This window comes from Prionailurus viverrinus, chromosome B3, assembly GCF_022837055.1.
Source record: "Prionailurus viverrinus isolate Anna chromosome B3, UM_Priviv_1.0, whole genome shotgun sequence".
In the NCBI taxonomy this organism is placed as follows: domain Eukaryota; kingdom Metazoa; phylum Chordata; class Mammalia; order Carnivora; family Felidae; genus Prionailurus; species Prionailurus viverrinus.
Window position 1 is genome coordinate 35364289 of NC_062566.1, and position 14553 is coordinate 35378841.

Consider the following 14553-nt stretch of genomic DNA (forward strand, 5'->3'; position numbering starts at 1 on the left):
TTTTCTCTCAAAATAAATAAATAAACTTAAAAAAATCTTTAAAAAAGATAGATTCCTGAGCCCCACTACAGACTATTTTATCAAAACCTTTAGGGGAGGAGCCTACATATATTTTAACAAATACCCAGGTCGTTCTTAAGAGAAGGAAGGATGGGGGATCACTGCCTTCATGGAATGGCAGCTTTTTAGTCCCTGATGTGAGATATCTCTGGGTAGGGAGGGGAGACTCTGCTGACCCCTTAAATCTTATCAGATTTTGTAAGAGGATACAGGCAAGTAACAGAAACACTCGTGGAGATTAGGGTGAGAGTCCTGGTTCTGCTGTGACCTTGGACAAGTGTTTTTAAACCCTCTATGTCTTAATTTTATCAGCTGCCAAGACCAGAACGCAGATAATAACAATACCTTACTGTGTTGCTATGAAAATCAGATGAGAAAGTAGGTGGGAAGTAACTTTGTAGAGTTCTACACAATGTTGTTAGTATTATTTTGAGTCCCAAACTACCTACAAGCATAAACCCCACTTTATTTTTTGTCCTTATTTTTTAAAATATAATTGTTGAGTTCTTGTTACCGGCCTGGTAGTATCAATGTCTGCTAATCTGAAGGATCAGTATCCAGCCACGTAAAAGAAATGTCTTTATTCAGGGGCACCTTGGTGGCTCAGTCGGTTAAGCATCCGACTTCAACTCACATCATGATCTCACAGTTCATGAGTTCAAATCCCGCATCAGGCTCTGTGCTAACAGCCTGGAGTCTGCTTGGATTCTATGTCTCCCTTTCTCTCTGCCCCTCCCCTGCTCGTGCTCTCTATCTCTCTAAAATAAACATTAGCCAAAGTATGGAAAGAGCCCAAATGTCCATTGATGGATGAATGGATAAAGAAGATGTGGTATATATATACAATGGAGTATTACTTGGCAATCAAAAAGAATGAAATCTTGCCATTTGCAACTACGTGGATGGAATTAGAGTATTACGCTAAGCGAAATTAGTCAGAGAAAGACAGATATCATAGGGCTTCACTCATATGACGACTTTAAGACACAGAACAGATGAACACAAGGTAAGGGAAGCAAAAGTAATATAAAAACAGGGAGGGGAACAAAACATAAGAGACTCTTTAATATGAAGAACAAACAGAGGGTTACTGGAAGGGTTGTGGGAGGGGAGATGGGCTAAATGAGTAAGGGGCATTAAGGAATCTACTCCTGAAATCATTGTTGCACTATATGCTAACAAATTTGGATGTACATTTAAAAAATAAAAATAAAATAAACAATAAAAAAATCAAAAAGAAATGTCTTTATTCGGAAGATACAGTGATTCCCAAAAGAATCACAGCTCTCTCAGAGGCTGTACCAGAATCTCTGGTGGAGAAGGTGAGATTTTGATGTTTATCAAAAAGAGTCTTTGGTTTAAGAAGCGATGACTGAGGAACACAGTTTTAAAATCAGAAGACTTGGGGCACCTGGGTGGCTTGGTGGGTTAGGCAACTCTGGATTTCTGCTCAGGTCACGGTTCATAGGATCAGACCATGCGTCAGGCTTGGGTTCCACAGAGCCTGCTTGGGAGTTTCTCTCTCCCTGCCTCTCTCAGTCCCTCCCCCCACTTATGCTTGCTTTCTCTCCCTTTCTCTGAAAATAAATAAACTTAAAAATAAAATGAAATCAGGAGACTTGGACTCTATTTCTCTCTCTGTTTAGACTCATTATGTGACGTCGGATGAGTCCCTGACTTTTTATAGGCCTGTTTCCTCATCTGAAAAATCCAGTGCTAAACTGGATGACTCGCTGACTCTAACCTATAAAAATGTTTTTCACTTAGCAACTCATAATGTTCGAAGTCCTGGCAGGTAGGATCAAATATAAAAGAGAAAAAAAGAATTTTATATAAAATGCAGACATAAAAAGTTATGTGCTTTCAGCTATGTAGGTTATAAAAGGTAAATAACTCGGGATAAGGAGTCAGCTACTTGAATGAAACTATTTGAGCTGGAAAATTGCACTTTCTTTTTTAAGTATCATTAACCTGTCAGAAAAGAGTTGAAAGTAGATGTGATATGGAAGTATTTTGTTCCAAAAAGCTGGTAAGATGTGACTATGCAATGATATCACATTCCTAGTTGAGGATCCATTTTATCACAGGGAAAGTCTCACTCTGTGCTTCCGAATCCAGAATGTGGAGGAATGACCTGAGAGTAACCTGAGCAGGGGTTGTCCACATAGTGCCAAGTGAGAGAGGAGGTCTTAATGTGCCTCTGGAGCCTCATTGCTCTTTGCCCAGACAGCTATGTCCGCTCCATCTTTTAGCTACCTGGCCACACCTTGGAGCAAGAACACTGTCCCAACGTGTGAATTTCAGGTCAGGGAATGTACACTTATAAAATGGAATACGCTCCTTTATCAAACAGCAAAGTAGTTCCTAAAGAATGGTCCTTTACATTTGAACCCTTTCCCAAATAGATGTTATTTTATTTAAACTTGACAACCTTCTGTGCTCCAATACCAAATGGGAAGTTTTGGTGTATCCCCATGGTACAAGTTCCTCAATCTAAACACTGCTGTAAGACTTACACCATTAAAGAGCCTAGCACAAAGTTAGTGTCCCAATCCATGCTTGTTGGGAGCTGTTCCTAATAATCCAGGTATGTTCTGTCCCACCGAGCACCAAATTGGGATGATGCACCAAAACTACCAAATTCATGTTGTCCGTGTGATGAAAATATCACCAGTCTGGTGCCAAAGCCATATGACCCTTGTTCACATTGCTGAGAAAAAGTTAAACTGAGTTGGGTACAGCTCTCTTTGTTTTGCACTTTCTAGGGCAAAGTCTATGTGCTGCTAATCAGGCATCTCCTAGGAATTCCTTCTGGGACACTCATCAGTTGGATTAACCATTGTATAAATTTGCGTTTGTACCCATTAACACCTCTTTGTCAACTATAATTTGCTCTGATTATATGTAGGATTTTCTAAAAACACCACCCCAGGTTTCTGCCAAGCAAAAGCACTGTTGGAAGAGGAGTATTTAGTCAAGTACTTACTGATTTTCTACTGTGTATTTAGCCCAAGTATATAATGAAATACCTGCCTTCAAAGAGCTCCAAGTCCAGTTGGGAATACAGGCTAAACACAAAACATCAATCCATAAATAAATGCTTCATCATTCTGGTAATAATATAAGGATATATGACACAACAATGTAAGGATATTCCTGTCATACCAGTAGCATATGTTTTTGTTTTACATGCTTACTGTCTATCTTAGCTTTCCCCCACTAGAATGGATGCTTCATGAGAGAAACATTTTTTTGATTCAATGCTATTTCCTCAGTGCCTGGCATATAATTGGTGTTCAATAAATATTTGTTGAATTCAAATTTCTCAAGAGTCAGAGAAAGGAAAGCCTCAGGTGAACCTGAGCTATGCTTTTATTCAGCTTGCAATCTATAGGCTTTAACTTTTTTTTCCTTTTTTCCCCCATTTATTTACTTATTTATTTATTTATTTTTACATATTTTTTTAATTTGAGAGAGAGAGAGCAAGAGTAGGTGAGAGGGGCAGAGGGAGAGAATCTTGAGCAGGTTCCATGTTCAGCACAGAGCCTGAAGAAGGGCTTGATCCCACAACCCTGGGATCATGACCTGAGCCAAAATCAAGAGTAGGATGCTCAACTAACTGAGCCACCTAGGTGCCCCTTGCAATCTATAGGTTTTTTTTTTATTAAAAGCTTATTTATTTATTTGGAGAAAGAGCATGTGCAAGTGAGTGAGGAGCAGACAGAGAGAAAAAGAGAATCCCAAGCAGGCTCTGCACTGTCAGTGTGGAGCCTGATGCAGGGGTCGAACTCAGAAACCATGAGATCAAGACCTAAGCTGAAATTGGATGCTTAACCAACTGAGCCACCTGGGCACCCAACCTATGGGTTTTAGGAACAACTTCTTTATTTGTATAAGAAGGAAATTGCATATAATTGAAATAGAAGTGGGGTGGGATGAAAGGAATTTAAATTGGGTGTTAGGGTCAATGTGACCTAGTTAGCTCCTTGCTAAAAGAGCTTTGTACTAGAATCAATGGTTTTTGAACACTGCTTATTTATTTATTTATTTATTTATTTATTTATTTATTTATTTAATATGAAATTTATTGTCAAATTGGTTTCCTGAACACGGTTTTAAAGCTGAACAATTCTGGGGGCGCATTTGTGGCTCAGCCGGTTAAGCGTCTGACTTCGCTCAGGTCAGGATCTCACAGTTCGTGGGTTTAAGCCCCGCGACGGGCTTTGCTGATAGCCCGCTTCGGGTTCTGTGTGTATTCTCTCTCTGCTCCTCCCCTGTTCACACTCTGTCTCTCAAAAATGAATAAATGTTAAAAAAAAAATTTTTTTTTAGCAGAATAATTCTGTCTTGGGACAAAACCCCAATAAATGAAATAGATAAAAACAGAGCCGCTCTGATTGATGTAGGGGTGGCATGGAGAAGGAGACAAAAGAGGTCCACCCTTTTAAAAGTCTCCTCACCCTCACCACAGAGCTATGGCTTCTGAGGGATTTTAGGAGCACAGTTTGAAAATAGTGGATTGAGGAAACTTTACAGTCTCTCCTCTCTCGAAATTCTATTAATAGAGGCAGCTAAGGAATACCTGCGCTACCTTCTGGTCTCTACCACTTTAAGTTGAAAAGATAACAGGAGTCAACTCCCTGCGAGAGAAAAACACAGAACACGTGTGGCCTGGGCCAAGGCCAACGCCCCTCCTCATGGCCAGACCCAGGGAACCAGATGCTACATTTCTCTGATCCAAGAATAATGAGGGCTAGATAACTTGTGTGACTGGACTTGTCCCTTTTCTCCCTGCCCCCCACCCCCCTCCCTTCACCTAAGCTCAGAACTAAAGGCATCCAAGCGCACATGGCAATTTTCCTGAGCTTTGGAGTTGCCAAAAATCTTAGCAAATATTCACAAAATCTTACAAAGTAAATAGTCTGGTGCCAACCAAAATGTACAGTGAGATTCATTTGTCACCATCCTCCACCTTGTACACCTGCTTCAGCTGTCCGGAGAGGAATCAGCCCTGCAGACGCTCAAAGGTTAACAGAAAACTATTTACTAGGGTGTGATCAGCTTAAGTCCTTAAGGGAACCGACAAAGGATCACTAAGCATCCAGGGACTAATAACAGCTGGAAGAGTTACCACTTGGTTTGAGAGAACAAGGAAAGAGAGCTGTCTGCCAACAGCTCTTGTTCGGGGAACTAAGTAAAAATACCTCTTCCACGTTGTAAGTGAGGAAAACTAAGAAGATAAGGTAGAGAAGATGTGGAATCGCCGGTGGAAGAAACTTATTCAATTTGAAGCGTCCAGCAGCAGCCATAGGATTTTAAAGAGTCCGGCGGCCAAATAAGCCACCAACAGGTCTCATTATGACCTTCCCCGCCACAAACCGAAAGTTGCCAGGAGTTGGGACTACAACTCCCGGCACGCATCTCCCCGCATCTGTAGCACTTTTCGATGATAGGAGAAGGGGCTTCCGGAAGCATTGCATGCCGGGAATTGTAGTTATCCCAGTGGGGGGCCAGCCGTACGCCGTAGCGTGCTCATTGGCGCCCAGGTTACCGCCCCCCTCCCCTCTCCGCTCTTCGGCGTATCACCCACGTATACGCAGAGCGCGCCCACACCCCCTCCCTAGGCCTAGGACGCAGGCGCGCGCACGCTCCCCGGGCTCGGTAGGCGGAGGGGGTGAGGGTAAGAGAAGGAGGGGGAGGGAGGGAGGGGGGTTAAGTGTCTACAGAGTAGACGGCAGTCGGGCACCGAGAGCGCGAAGGCCTGGCTCCCAGGCGGTGAACTCTGCACTGAGTCTGGGGGCCGGCGGGAGGGTCCGGAGCCAAGTCAGCGCGCCCTGCGAATAGGAGCCGGGCCGCTGAGACCGGAGGGCAGCAGGGGGCTAAAGCCCCAGCCTAGGCCCAGCGGAGATGTCCGGCTGCGGCGCTTGTAGTTGCGGCGCCGCCGCCGCGCGGCTCATCACCTCCTCGCTCGCCTCCGCGCAGAGAGGTAACGAAGTAGTCCCTCACGTGAGCCAATGGCCCAGGAGTGTACCGGCCGGGGGTGGGGATCCCGGGGAGGGCAAGAGGTCTACCCTGCCTTGAGGGTGTGATGGGATGCGCGGCGTTTCTCCTGGCACCCCCCCCTCCCCCACTTTAGGATGGTGTTCTGCCAACCTCTGGAGCATCTGTTTCTCAAATTTGAAGTAGACCCCTTCTGCTCGCCCGCCCGCGCGCGTTCAGGCCTCTTGACTTTGGAGCCGGAATGTGGCCACTTAGCAGAAAGCCTGGAAGAGGCACAAAATGCTCCTTTCGTTAAAAAGTGCCCCACACCCTACTCAGGTCCGCCGGGCACTGCCGCCTTCCCTACCTTCGGCTTTTCCTCCGGAGCCGGGTCGGGTTCCTTTCCGGCCTGTCGGGGGCTCCCGGAAGGGCCCGGGGGAGGGGCTGCTACTGTTGAAGCCCCCCTTCAGGGCGCCGAGCCAGCTGTCCCAGACGCAGGCCGCGAGAGACCCACGGGTCACTGTCATTGTGCGGCCGCTTCCACCGGGGCATAAGCGGGGCTCATGGCCCTCCCGGAGCCGGGAAAACCTCGCGGCCCGCAGGGAAGCGGCCGGGGTGGAGAAATTCTCGTAGAAGTTGTTTTTGAAGTACTTCAATGTCTCGGTTGGTCGTTTGCCGGTTTTCCCAACTTGACTGAGATCGTTTTAAGGATGGCGCTTGTTTACCTTTACTTTGTTTATCAGGAGCTGTGAAAGAGTGTCATACCAGTCAAGGGATTCCGGAACAGAAACCATTTTCCTCTTCCCCCAAATTTATGAGTGTCAGACTACAGGCTGGATTCTGTTATTTTATTTTGACTTGTCAACTAAATAAATAAAAAAAGCCCCCCTTTTCCTGTATTTTAGGTTAATTATAAAAGCTCCTACCGTATACTTAAGGTATCTCTTTCTACAGTTTATTTCACAAAGAGGGATGAAATGAAGTAATGTGGGCAGAAGCATTTATAAAGTGATACTTAAATGTAAAGGAGTGAATTTAGTCTCAAGACATTGTTAAACCTGAACTCCAGGAATTTGAGTTGGAAACATGTGAAAGTGACATTGAAATTCACTTATTTGACGTCTTTTTTTGAGGGCCTAATGTGTGCTGGGCCCTGTTTTGGTGCTGGAGATAGAGTGAGTAAGTCCTCAACTGCAAGTGTAAATCTACTGGAGCACACAAAGAATAATATCATTTCTAGGAGTTGGGTAAAAGGTGTGTGTTCTCTTTGGGCAGAGAAGGCTTCTTTGACACAGTTCTTCATCTGTTTCAATCAATTTTCCGGTAAAACTATGAATCATAGGCGGTGTGTGGTGATTTAAAATTTTAATGAATCATTAGGTGAAGCAACACAAATTAATGGCTTATTTAGGTATTATTATTTGTTACTATAAGTTTGCCATAAGTTTTCAGAAGTGATCAAACCATTTTTACTGTAAAGGAGTAAATTAAGCTTAAAATACGGGACATAACCTCATATCATTATAGAAGTTAATATTTTTACATGACAGTGAAACAGCTTGGTTTTCACATCAATTTAAGACTTTCTTAAGGCTTCATTACACAAAATGTTTCTTTTCCGTAGTAGAAACTCTTAAGATTATACACTAGTCTTCAATATAGAGATTTTTTTTAAGGACTTAAAAAACTCCGGAAAGGTTATTTTTATTTAGGATTCTTGAAAAGAGGAAAAGGGGCAAAAGAGAAAAATCAGAATTGAACTTCAGTTAGTTTATTATTCTTATAAACATAAAGTTAATAATTTCAAAAATATCCATAAACAAAAAATTTAATCAAAATAGTCTCAACAAGGAATTATACAATGAAGTAAGAATAAAAAGATTTCAGAGCTCTCTTGAAATATAATGCTATTCTCTATCTCTGTTTGTCATGTTAGACTTTAACATTTTTAAATGGATGGCCCCTGGGTGGCTCAGTCCTTTAAGCGTACAACTCTTGATTTTGGCTTAGGTCATGATCTTGAGATGGAGCCCTGAGTTGGACTCTGTGCTGAAGCCCTGACAGCTTGGAACCTGCTTGGGATTCTCTTTTTACCTCTCTCTCTGCCCCTTCCCCGCTTGCTCATGTGCAGTCTCTCTCAAAAATAAACATTTAAAAAAATAATAAAATTTTTATTTTTTTTTTTTTTAAATACAGAATCTTTTTTTTAATGTTTATTTATTTTGAGAGAGAGGGAGCATGAGCATGCGCAGGGGAGGGGCAGAGAGGGAGAGAAACAGGATCCTAAGTGGGCTCTGCTCTGACAGCGGAGAGCCTGATGCGGGGCTTGAACTCACGAACCAAGAGAGCATGACCTTAGCCAAAGTCAGACACTTAACTGACTGAGCCACCCAGGCCCCCATAAATAAAAATTAAAAAAATTTTTTTTTCCAACGTTTTAATTTATTTTTGGGACAGAGAGAGACAGAGCATGAACGGGGGAGGGGCAGAGAGAGAGGGAGACACAGAATCAGAAACAGGCTCCAGGCTCCGAGCCATCAGCCCAGAGCCTGACGCGGGGCTCGAACTCACGGACTGCAAGACCGTGACCTGGCTGAAGTCGGTCGCTTAACCAACTGTGCCACCCAGGCGCCCCAAAAATTTTAAATGGTAGTTTGAAGAAAAATTTGGTAAATTGTCATACTAGATACTGGATCTGTTTTCTTTTCCTGGTGGGCTATGTGTATCTTATTTAATGTGTTTTTTCACACTATGCTCTTTGAGTGAAACTTGTAGTAAAGGAGAAATTTTAAATATTTTTTTTCTACCCAAATTGCTGGTATTTTTCAATTTGTTATCTATTTTTGTACATATGTACATACGTATTTTAAATGTGCTTTGCATACAGAACAATCAACATTCTAAATATGTGCATTCAGGAATGCTTGATTCCATTAACGAAACTCTGAATGACAGTACTTGGTCTGAATTTGGCTGTGAGAATTGTGGAATCACCTGTAATTCCCTTGATTTTTGGCTCCTTTAAGTTCATGTCCAGTGAAAGAGTGTCACCTCATGAGGGTGTAAATGTGAAGATGCTCCAACATGTTGGTGCCCATCATAATTTTCATGATAGTTGCATAATGTGCCTATCTTAACAGGTTTTAGCTAGATTTTAAGTCTCGTTATTTAAATACAATACAAATTAGAATAAATGTTAGAGAATCTTTATTTCTGGAATCACAAACTATTTCTTGATAAACATTTCTCTTTTCTTGGCATATTCCTCTTCAGACCAGCGGACTAGCCTTGCTGAAAACCCATGAAACATTTTTAAACTTGAGGAAAGCTATTATAGGAGTGATGGTATTTTCCTTTATTAAGAAGTATTCAGAATTCAGGAAACAATAACAGGCATAAATTGAATTTTTAAGACTAATAAAAGCAGTAAGCATCTACTAAGTTGATTGGTATTGTTTGTTTTTGTTGAATTTTTTTTCCAATTTTTGTTAGAGGTCTTTAGAGGCTAGGTGGTTAAGCAAGCATTTAACTTGATTTGCCATTTCATCAATTGTTATACACTTAAATATTGTCACTAGAGAGAGATGATAATTTAAAATTTTTCATTAGTTTCTAAAATTTAAAGATTAGTTTATCTTTTAAGCTGAATCATTTATGTTTTTAGAGATAGCTTGGTTTAAGATTGAATATAGAAATTCGAATATTTAAAAGTTGAATAAATTACTCTGCTAGTTCTTAATAGCTCTAAAATCAAGGTACCTTATTCTGCTGTTTCTTTTTAAAGCAGATCTAAAACTCAAAGTTTTATCCGTATGACAAAAGCTTTGTAAATGGTTTAGCTTTTAACTGTCTTCTCTTGTTGCTGCCAAGTATTCTTTCGAAATATACTTTTCAGAAATACTTCCCTTTTTGGCTTTTGTAGGGGTTCTTCCCCTGAAGTTCACAGGCCTCCAGAGTGTCCAGGGATAGAATTCAGAAGTTCCTGTAACTTTATTTTCACTAATCACTAACTGAAATGTAGCATTTCCTTCAATTTTGAACGTAGGCAACAACCCACAGTAGTATTAGCAGTATCTATGAATTTGTTACCAATCAAAATCACAAATATTTTTGTGTCATGCTACAGTTGTTCATATCTCAAAAAATCGTTTATACTTTTTACTACTTTGAAATCATGGTAGTTATTTAAAAAGCTTTTAAATCTTATTTAATTATGTTAATTAAAAAGCATATTTTATTTTATTTTTTATTTTATTATTATTTTTTCCCATCATAAGTGTACTCTTTAACCCCCAACACCTATTTCACCAATCCTCTCACCCACCTCCCCTCTAGTAACCATCAGTTTTGTTCTCTATATTTAAGAGTCTGTTTCTTTGTTTCTCTCTCTTTCTTTTTCCTTTGCTCATTTGTTTCTTAAATTCCACATAAGTGAAATCATATGGTGTGATCTGACTGACTTATTTTGCTTAGCTTAATACTCTCTAGGTTTTTTTCTTGTTTGTTTTTTTTTTTGTTTTTAACATTTATTTTGAGAGAGAGAGCGAGTGAGTGAGCAGGAGGGCAAGGGGCAGGGAGAGAAGGAGAGAGAATCCCAAGCAGGCTCTGTGCTGTCAACACAGAGCCCAATACAGGGCTCAAGCCATGAGATCATGACCTGAGCCAAAATCTAGAGTCGGATGCTTAACCCACTGAGCCACCTGGTGCCCTAATACTTTCTAGTTCTATCCATGTCTTTGCAAATGGCAAGATTTCATTCTTTTTTATGGTTGAATGAGTGGTGTGTGTGTGTGTGTGTGTGTGTGTGTGTGTGTGTGTGTATCATCTCTTCTTTATCCATTCATCTATCGATAAACACTTGAACTGCTCCCATAGTTTGGTAAATAATATTGCAATAAACATAGGGGTGTATCCTTTTGAATTAGTGACTTTGTATTATTTGGGTAAATACCCAGTAGTACTGGGTACTGGATCATAGGGTAGTTCTATTTTTAATGTTGTGAGGAACATCATACTGTTTTCCACAGTAGTTGCACTTGCTTGCATTCCCACGAACAATGCAATCGGGTTCCTTTTGTTCCACATCCTTGCCAATGCTTGTTGTTTTTTATGTTGTTGATTTTAGCTAATCTGACAGGTGTGAGGTGATATCTCATTGTAGTTTTGATCTGTATTTTCCTAAAGATGACTGATGTTGAACATCTTAGCATTTGCCTGTTGGTCATCTGGATGTCTTCTTTGGAGAAATGTCTGTTCAAGTCTTCTGCCCATTTTTTAATTGGATTGGTTTTTGGGTGTTTAGTTGTATTTGTTCTTTATATATTTTGGATACTAACCCTTTATTGGATATATCATTTGCAAATGTTGTCTCCCATTCAGTGGGTTGCCATTGACTGTTTCCTTTGCTATGCAGCAACTTTTTATTTTGTTGTGGACCCAATAGTTTATTTTTTGCTTTTGTTTTCCTTGCCTCAGGAGACCTATCTAGAAAAATATTGCTATGGCTGATGTCTGAGAAATTACTGCTTGTGCTGTCTTCAGGGATTTTTTTATGATTTCAGGCTTCACATTTAGGTGTTTAATCCATTTTGAGTTTATTTTTGTGTGTGGTGAAAGAAAGTGATCCAGTTTCATTCTTTTGCATGTGGCTGTCCAGTTTTCCCAACACCCTTTGGGATGTTGACAGTTGAAGAGACTTTTTCCCATTGTGTATTCATTCCTGCTTTGTTGAAGATTAATCGACCATATAATTTTGGGTTTATTTCTAGGTTTTTCTTTCTGTTTTATTGACCTGTGTGTCTATTTTTATGCCCATACCATACTGTTTTAATTACTGCGGCTTTGTAATATAACTTGAAGTCTGGAATTGTGATCTTTCCAGTTTTCTTTTTAAAGATTGGTTTAGGTATTTGAGGTCTTTGGTGGTTTCATACAAATTTTAGGATTGTTTGTTCTAGTTACTTGAAAAATGCTGTTAGTATTTTGATAGGGATTGCATTAAATCTGTAGATTGCTTTGGATAGTATCGACATTTTAACAATATTTGTCTTCCAGCCCATGAACATGGAATGTCTTTCCATATCTTTGCATCGTCTTGAATTTCTTTCATCAGCGTTTTATAGTTTTCAGCATACAGGTCTTTCTTTCACCTCTTTAGTTAAGTTTATTCCTAGATATTTTATTGTTTATGGTGCAATTGTAAATGGGATTGTTTCCTTAATTTCTCTTCCTGTTGTTTCATTTTTTTGGTGTATATGGAATGCAACAGATTTCTGTACATTGCTTTGTATCCTGTGACTTTACTGAATTCATTTATCAGTTCTGGTAGTTTTACGGTGAAATCTTTAGGGTTTTCTACATGTACTATACATGTCATCTACAAGTAGAGTTTTACTTCTTTTTTACCAACATGGATGCCTTTTTTTCTTTATTTTGTCTAATCGCTGTGGCTAGGACTTCCAGTACTATGTTAAATAAAAGTGGTGAGAGTGGACATCCTTATCTTCCCCCTGACCTCAGAGGAAAAGCTCTCCGTTTTCCACCAATTAAGTATGATGTTGGCAAGAAGCATATTTTAAAAATATTTTGATAACTACTTCAATACAGTTGGTTTCCTTTGTTATGTATTTTATTCTATACATTTATAAACATTCTGAGAAGGGGTCCATCCGTACCCTTCACCAGACTCCCAAAGGGGTTCATGGCATAAAAAGGATTTAAAAATCCTGGTTAGGTTGTTACAGTGATTTCTGTGAAGATTTTATAGGATTGGTGAGTGACTAATCATTTACACTGTTCAATACAGTAGTTTAAAAAGTGTGGTCCCAGACCAACATCATCAGTATAACCTGGCATTTTGTTAGAAATGCATTCTTGGTGGGGGTGGGGGGGCACCTGGGTGGCTCGGTGGATGGAGCTTCTGACTCTTGATTTTGCCTCAAGTCATGCTCCTAGGGTCATGGGATTGAGCCCTGTGTCGGGCTCTTCACTGAGCATGGAGCCTGCTTAAGATTCATTCTCTCTCTCTCTCTCTCTCTCTCTCTCTCTCTTTCTCTCTCTGTCTCTTTTTCTCTTTGTTTTCCCCTCCCTCTCCCTTAGCTGCTTCCCTGCCCCCGCTAAAAGAAAATAATTTATCCTGCTTTAAAAAAAAAGAAAAGAAATGCATTCTTGGGGGCAACCTGGATGGCTCAGTCAGTTAGTTAAGTGTCCAACTTTGTCTCAGTTCATGATCTCACAGTTTGTGAGTTTGAGCCTGGCATTAAACTATGCTTAAAGCTCGGAGCCTGGAGCCTGTTTTGGATTCTGGCTCTCTGGCTCTGTCTCTCTGTCTCTCTCTCTCTCTGCCCCTCCCCTGCTTGTGCACAGTGCACTCTGTCTCTCGCTCTTGCTCTCGCTCTCTCAAAAATAAAACAAAAAAAGAAATGCATTATTGGATCCCACCTGCAACCTTCTGAGTCAGAACCAGGGAATACCCCTTGCAATCCGTGCTATGCATAGAATGTTAAACTGCATCACAGCCAGCCAAGAAATTCTCAAATTTAGAAATTTAAATGACATGAACATGTTTTTCAGACAGTATTTTTTTATGGTAACTGTATGATTGCATTGGTTTTATATGTTACTTGGTAAATTATTTAAGTGAAGGACTTATTTTTCTTTCTATTCAGAATAAGTAGACTTTGAAAGGTTCTTGTTCGTAATTTTTATTTCTCTTAAATTTTTGAAGATAATTTATTTTCAGCTTATTTTCTAATAATATTAGCTATGATAAATTGTTAAACACAATTTTAAAAGATGTATTTTAATTTTTTTTTTTAACGTTTATTTATTTTTGAGACAGAGAGAGACAGAGCATGAACGGGGGAGGGGCAGAGAGAGAGGGAGACACAGAATCGGAAGCAGGCTCCAGGCTCTGAGCCGTCAGCCCGGAGCCCGACGCGGGGCTCGAGCTCACGGACCGCGAGATCGTGACCCGGGCTGACGTCGGACGCTTAACCGACTGAGCCACCCAGGCGCCCCAAAAGATGTATTTTATTGTAAATGGGAATTAATACACTGTGTGTGATACTTGAAGGTTAAGTTTTATTCTAAACATCCAAGTACATAGTCTGATATAAAGCTTGTTGTAACTAGGTTTTTTTGCGAATACGTTGTAATGGTTTGATTAAAAAGTTATACTTGTTACATAGATTATAGTAAATTATTTTATTATGCTACCATTCATTTTAATTTATGGATTTTTTTTTTTCAACGTTTATTTATTTTTGGGACAGAGAGAGACAGAGCATGAACGGGGGAGGGGCAGAGAGAGAGGGAGACACAGAATCGGAAACAGGCTCCAGGCTCTGAGCCATCAGCCCAGAGCCCGACGCGGGGCTCGAACTCACGGACTGCGAGATCGTGACCTGGCTGAAGTTGGACGCTTAACCGACTGCGCCACCCAGGCGCCCCAATTTATGGATGTTTTAAAACATATGCAAAATGGAACAAGGGACACCCAAATACCCATCACCT

General features: G+C 40.5%; 1 protein-coding gene and 1 long non-coding RNA gene across 4 annotated transcripts in view; one reads left to right on the forward strand and one right to left on the reverse strand.

Annotated features, from left to right (window-relative positions):
• LOC125168427 (uncharacterized) overlaps positions 1–6752 on the reverse strand; it is a 27947-nt gene extending 21195 nt beyond the window's left edge. The window contains exon 1 of one of the 2 annotated variants that reach the window (XR_007153132.1): positions 6407–6752. This is a non-coding gene — a long non-coding RNA (uncharacterized LOC125168427). Of the gene's footprint in view, positions 1–5264; positions 5425–6406 lie in introns of those variants that run through there. The other variant, XR_007153133.1, reaches the window with a different exon arrangement.
• CLPX (caseinolytic mitochondrial matrix peptidase chaperone subunit X) overlaps positions 5524–14553 on the forward strand; it is a 41171-nt gene continuing 32141 nt past the window's right edge. The window contains exon 1 of one of the 2 annotated variants that reach the window (XM_047863544.1): positions 5524–5740. In XM_047863544.1, the coding sequence (XP_047719500.1) occupies positions 5539–5740 (202 nt within the window). In that variant the 5' untranslated portion in view covers positions 5524–5538. Of the gene's footprint in view, positions 5741–5774; positions 6047–14553 lie in introns of those variants that run through there. The other variant, XM_047863545.1, reaches the window with a different exon arrangement.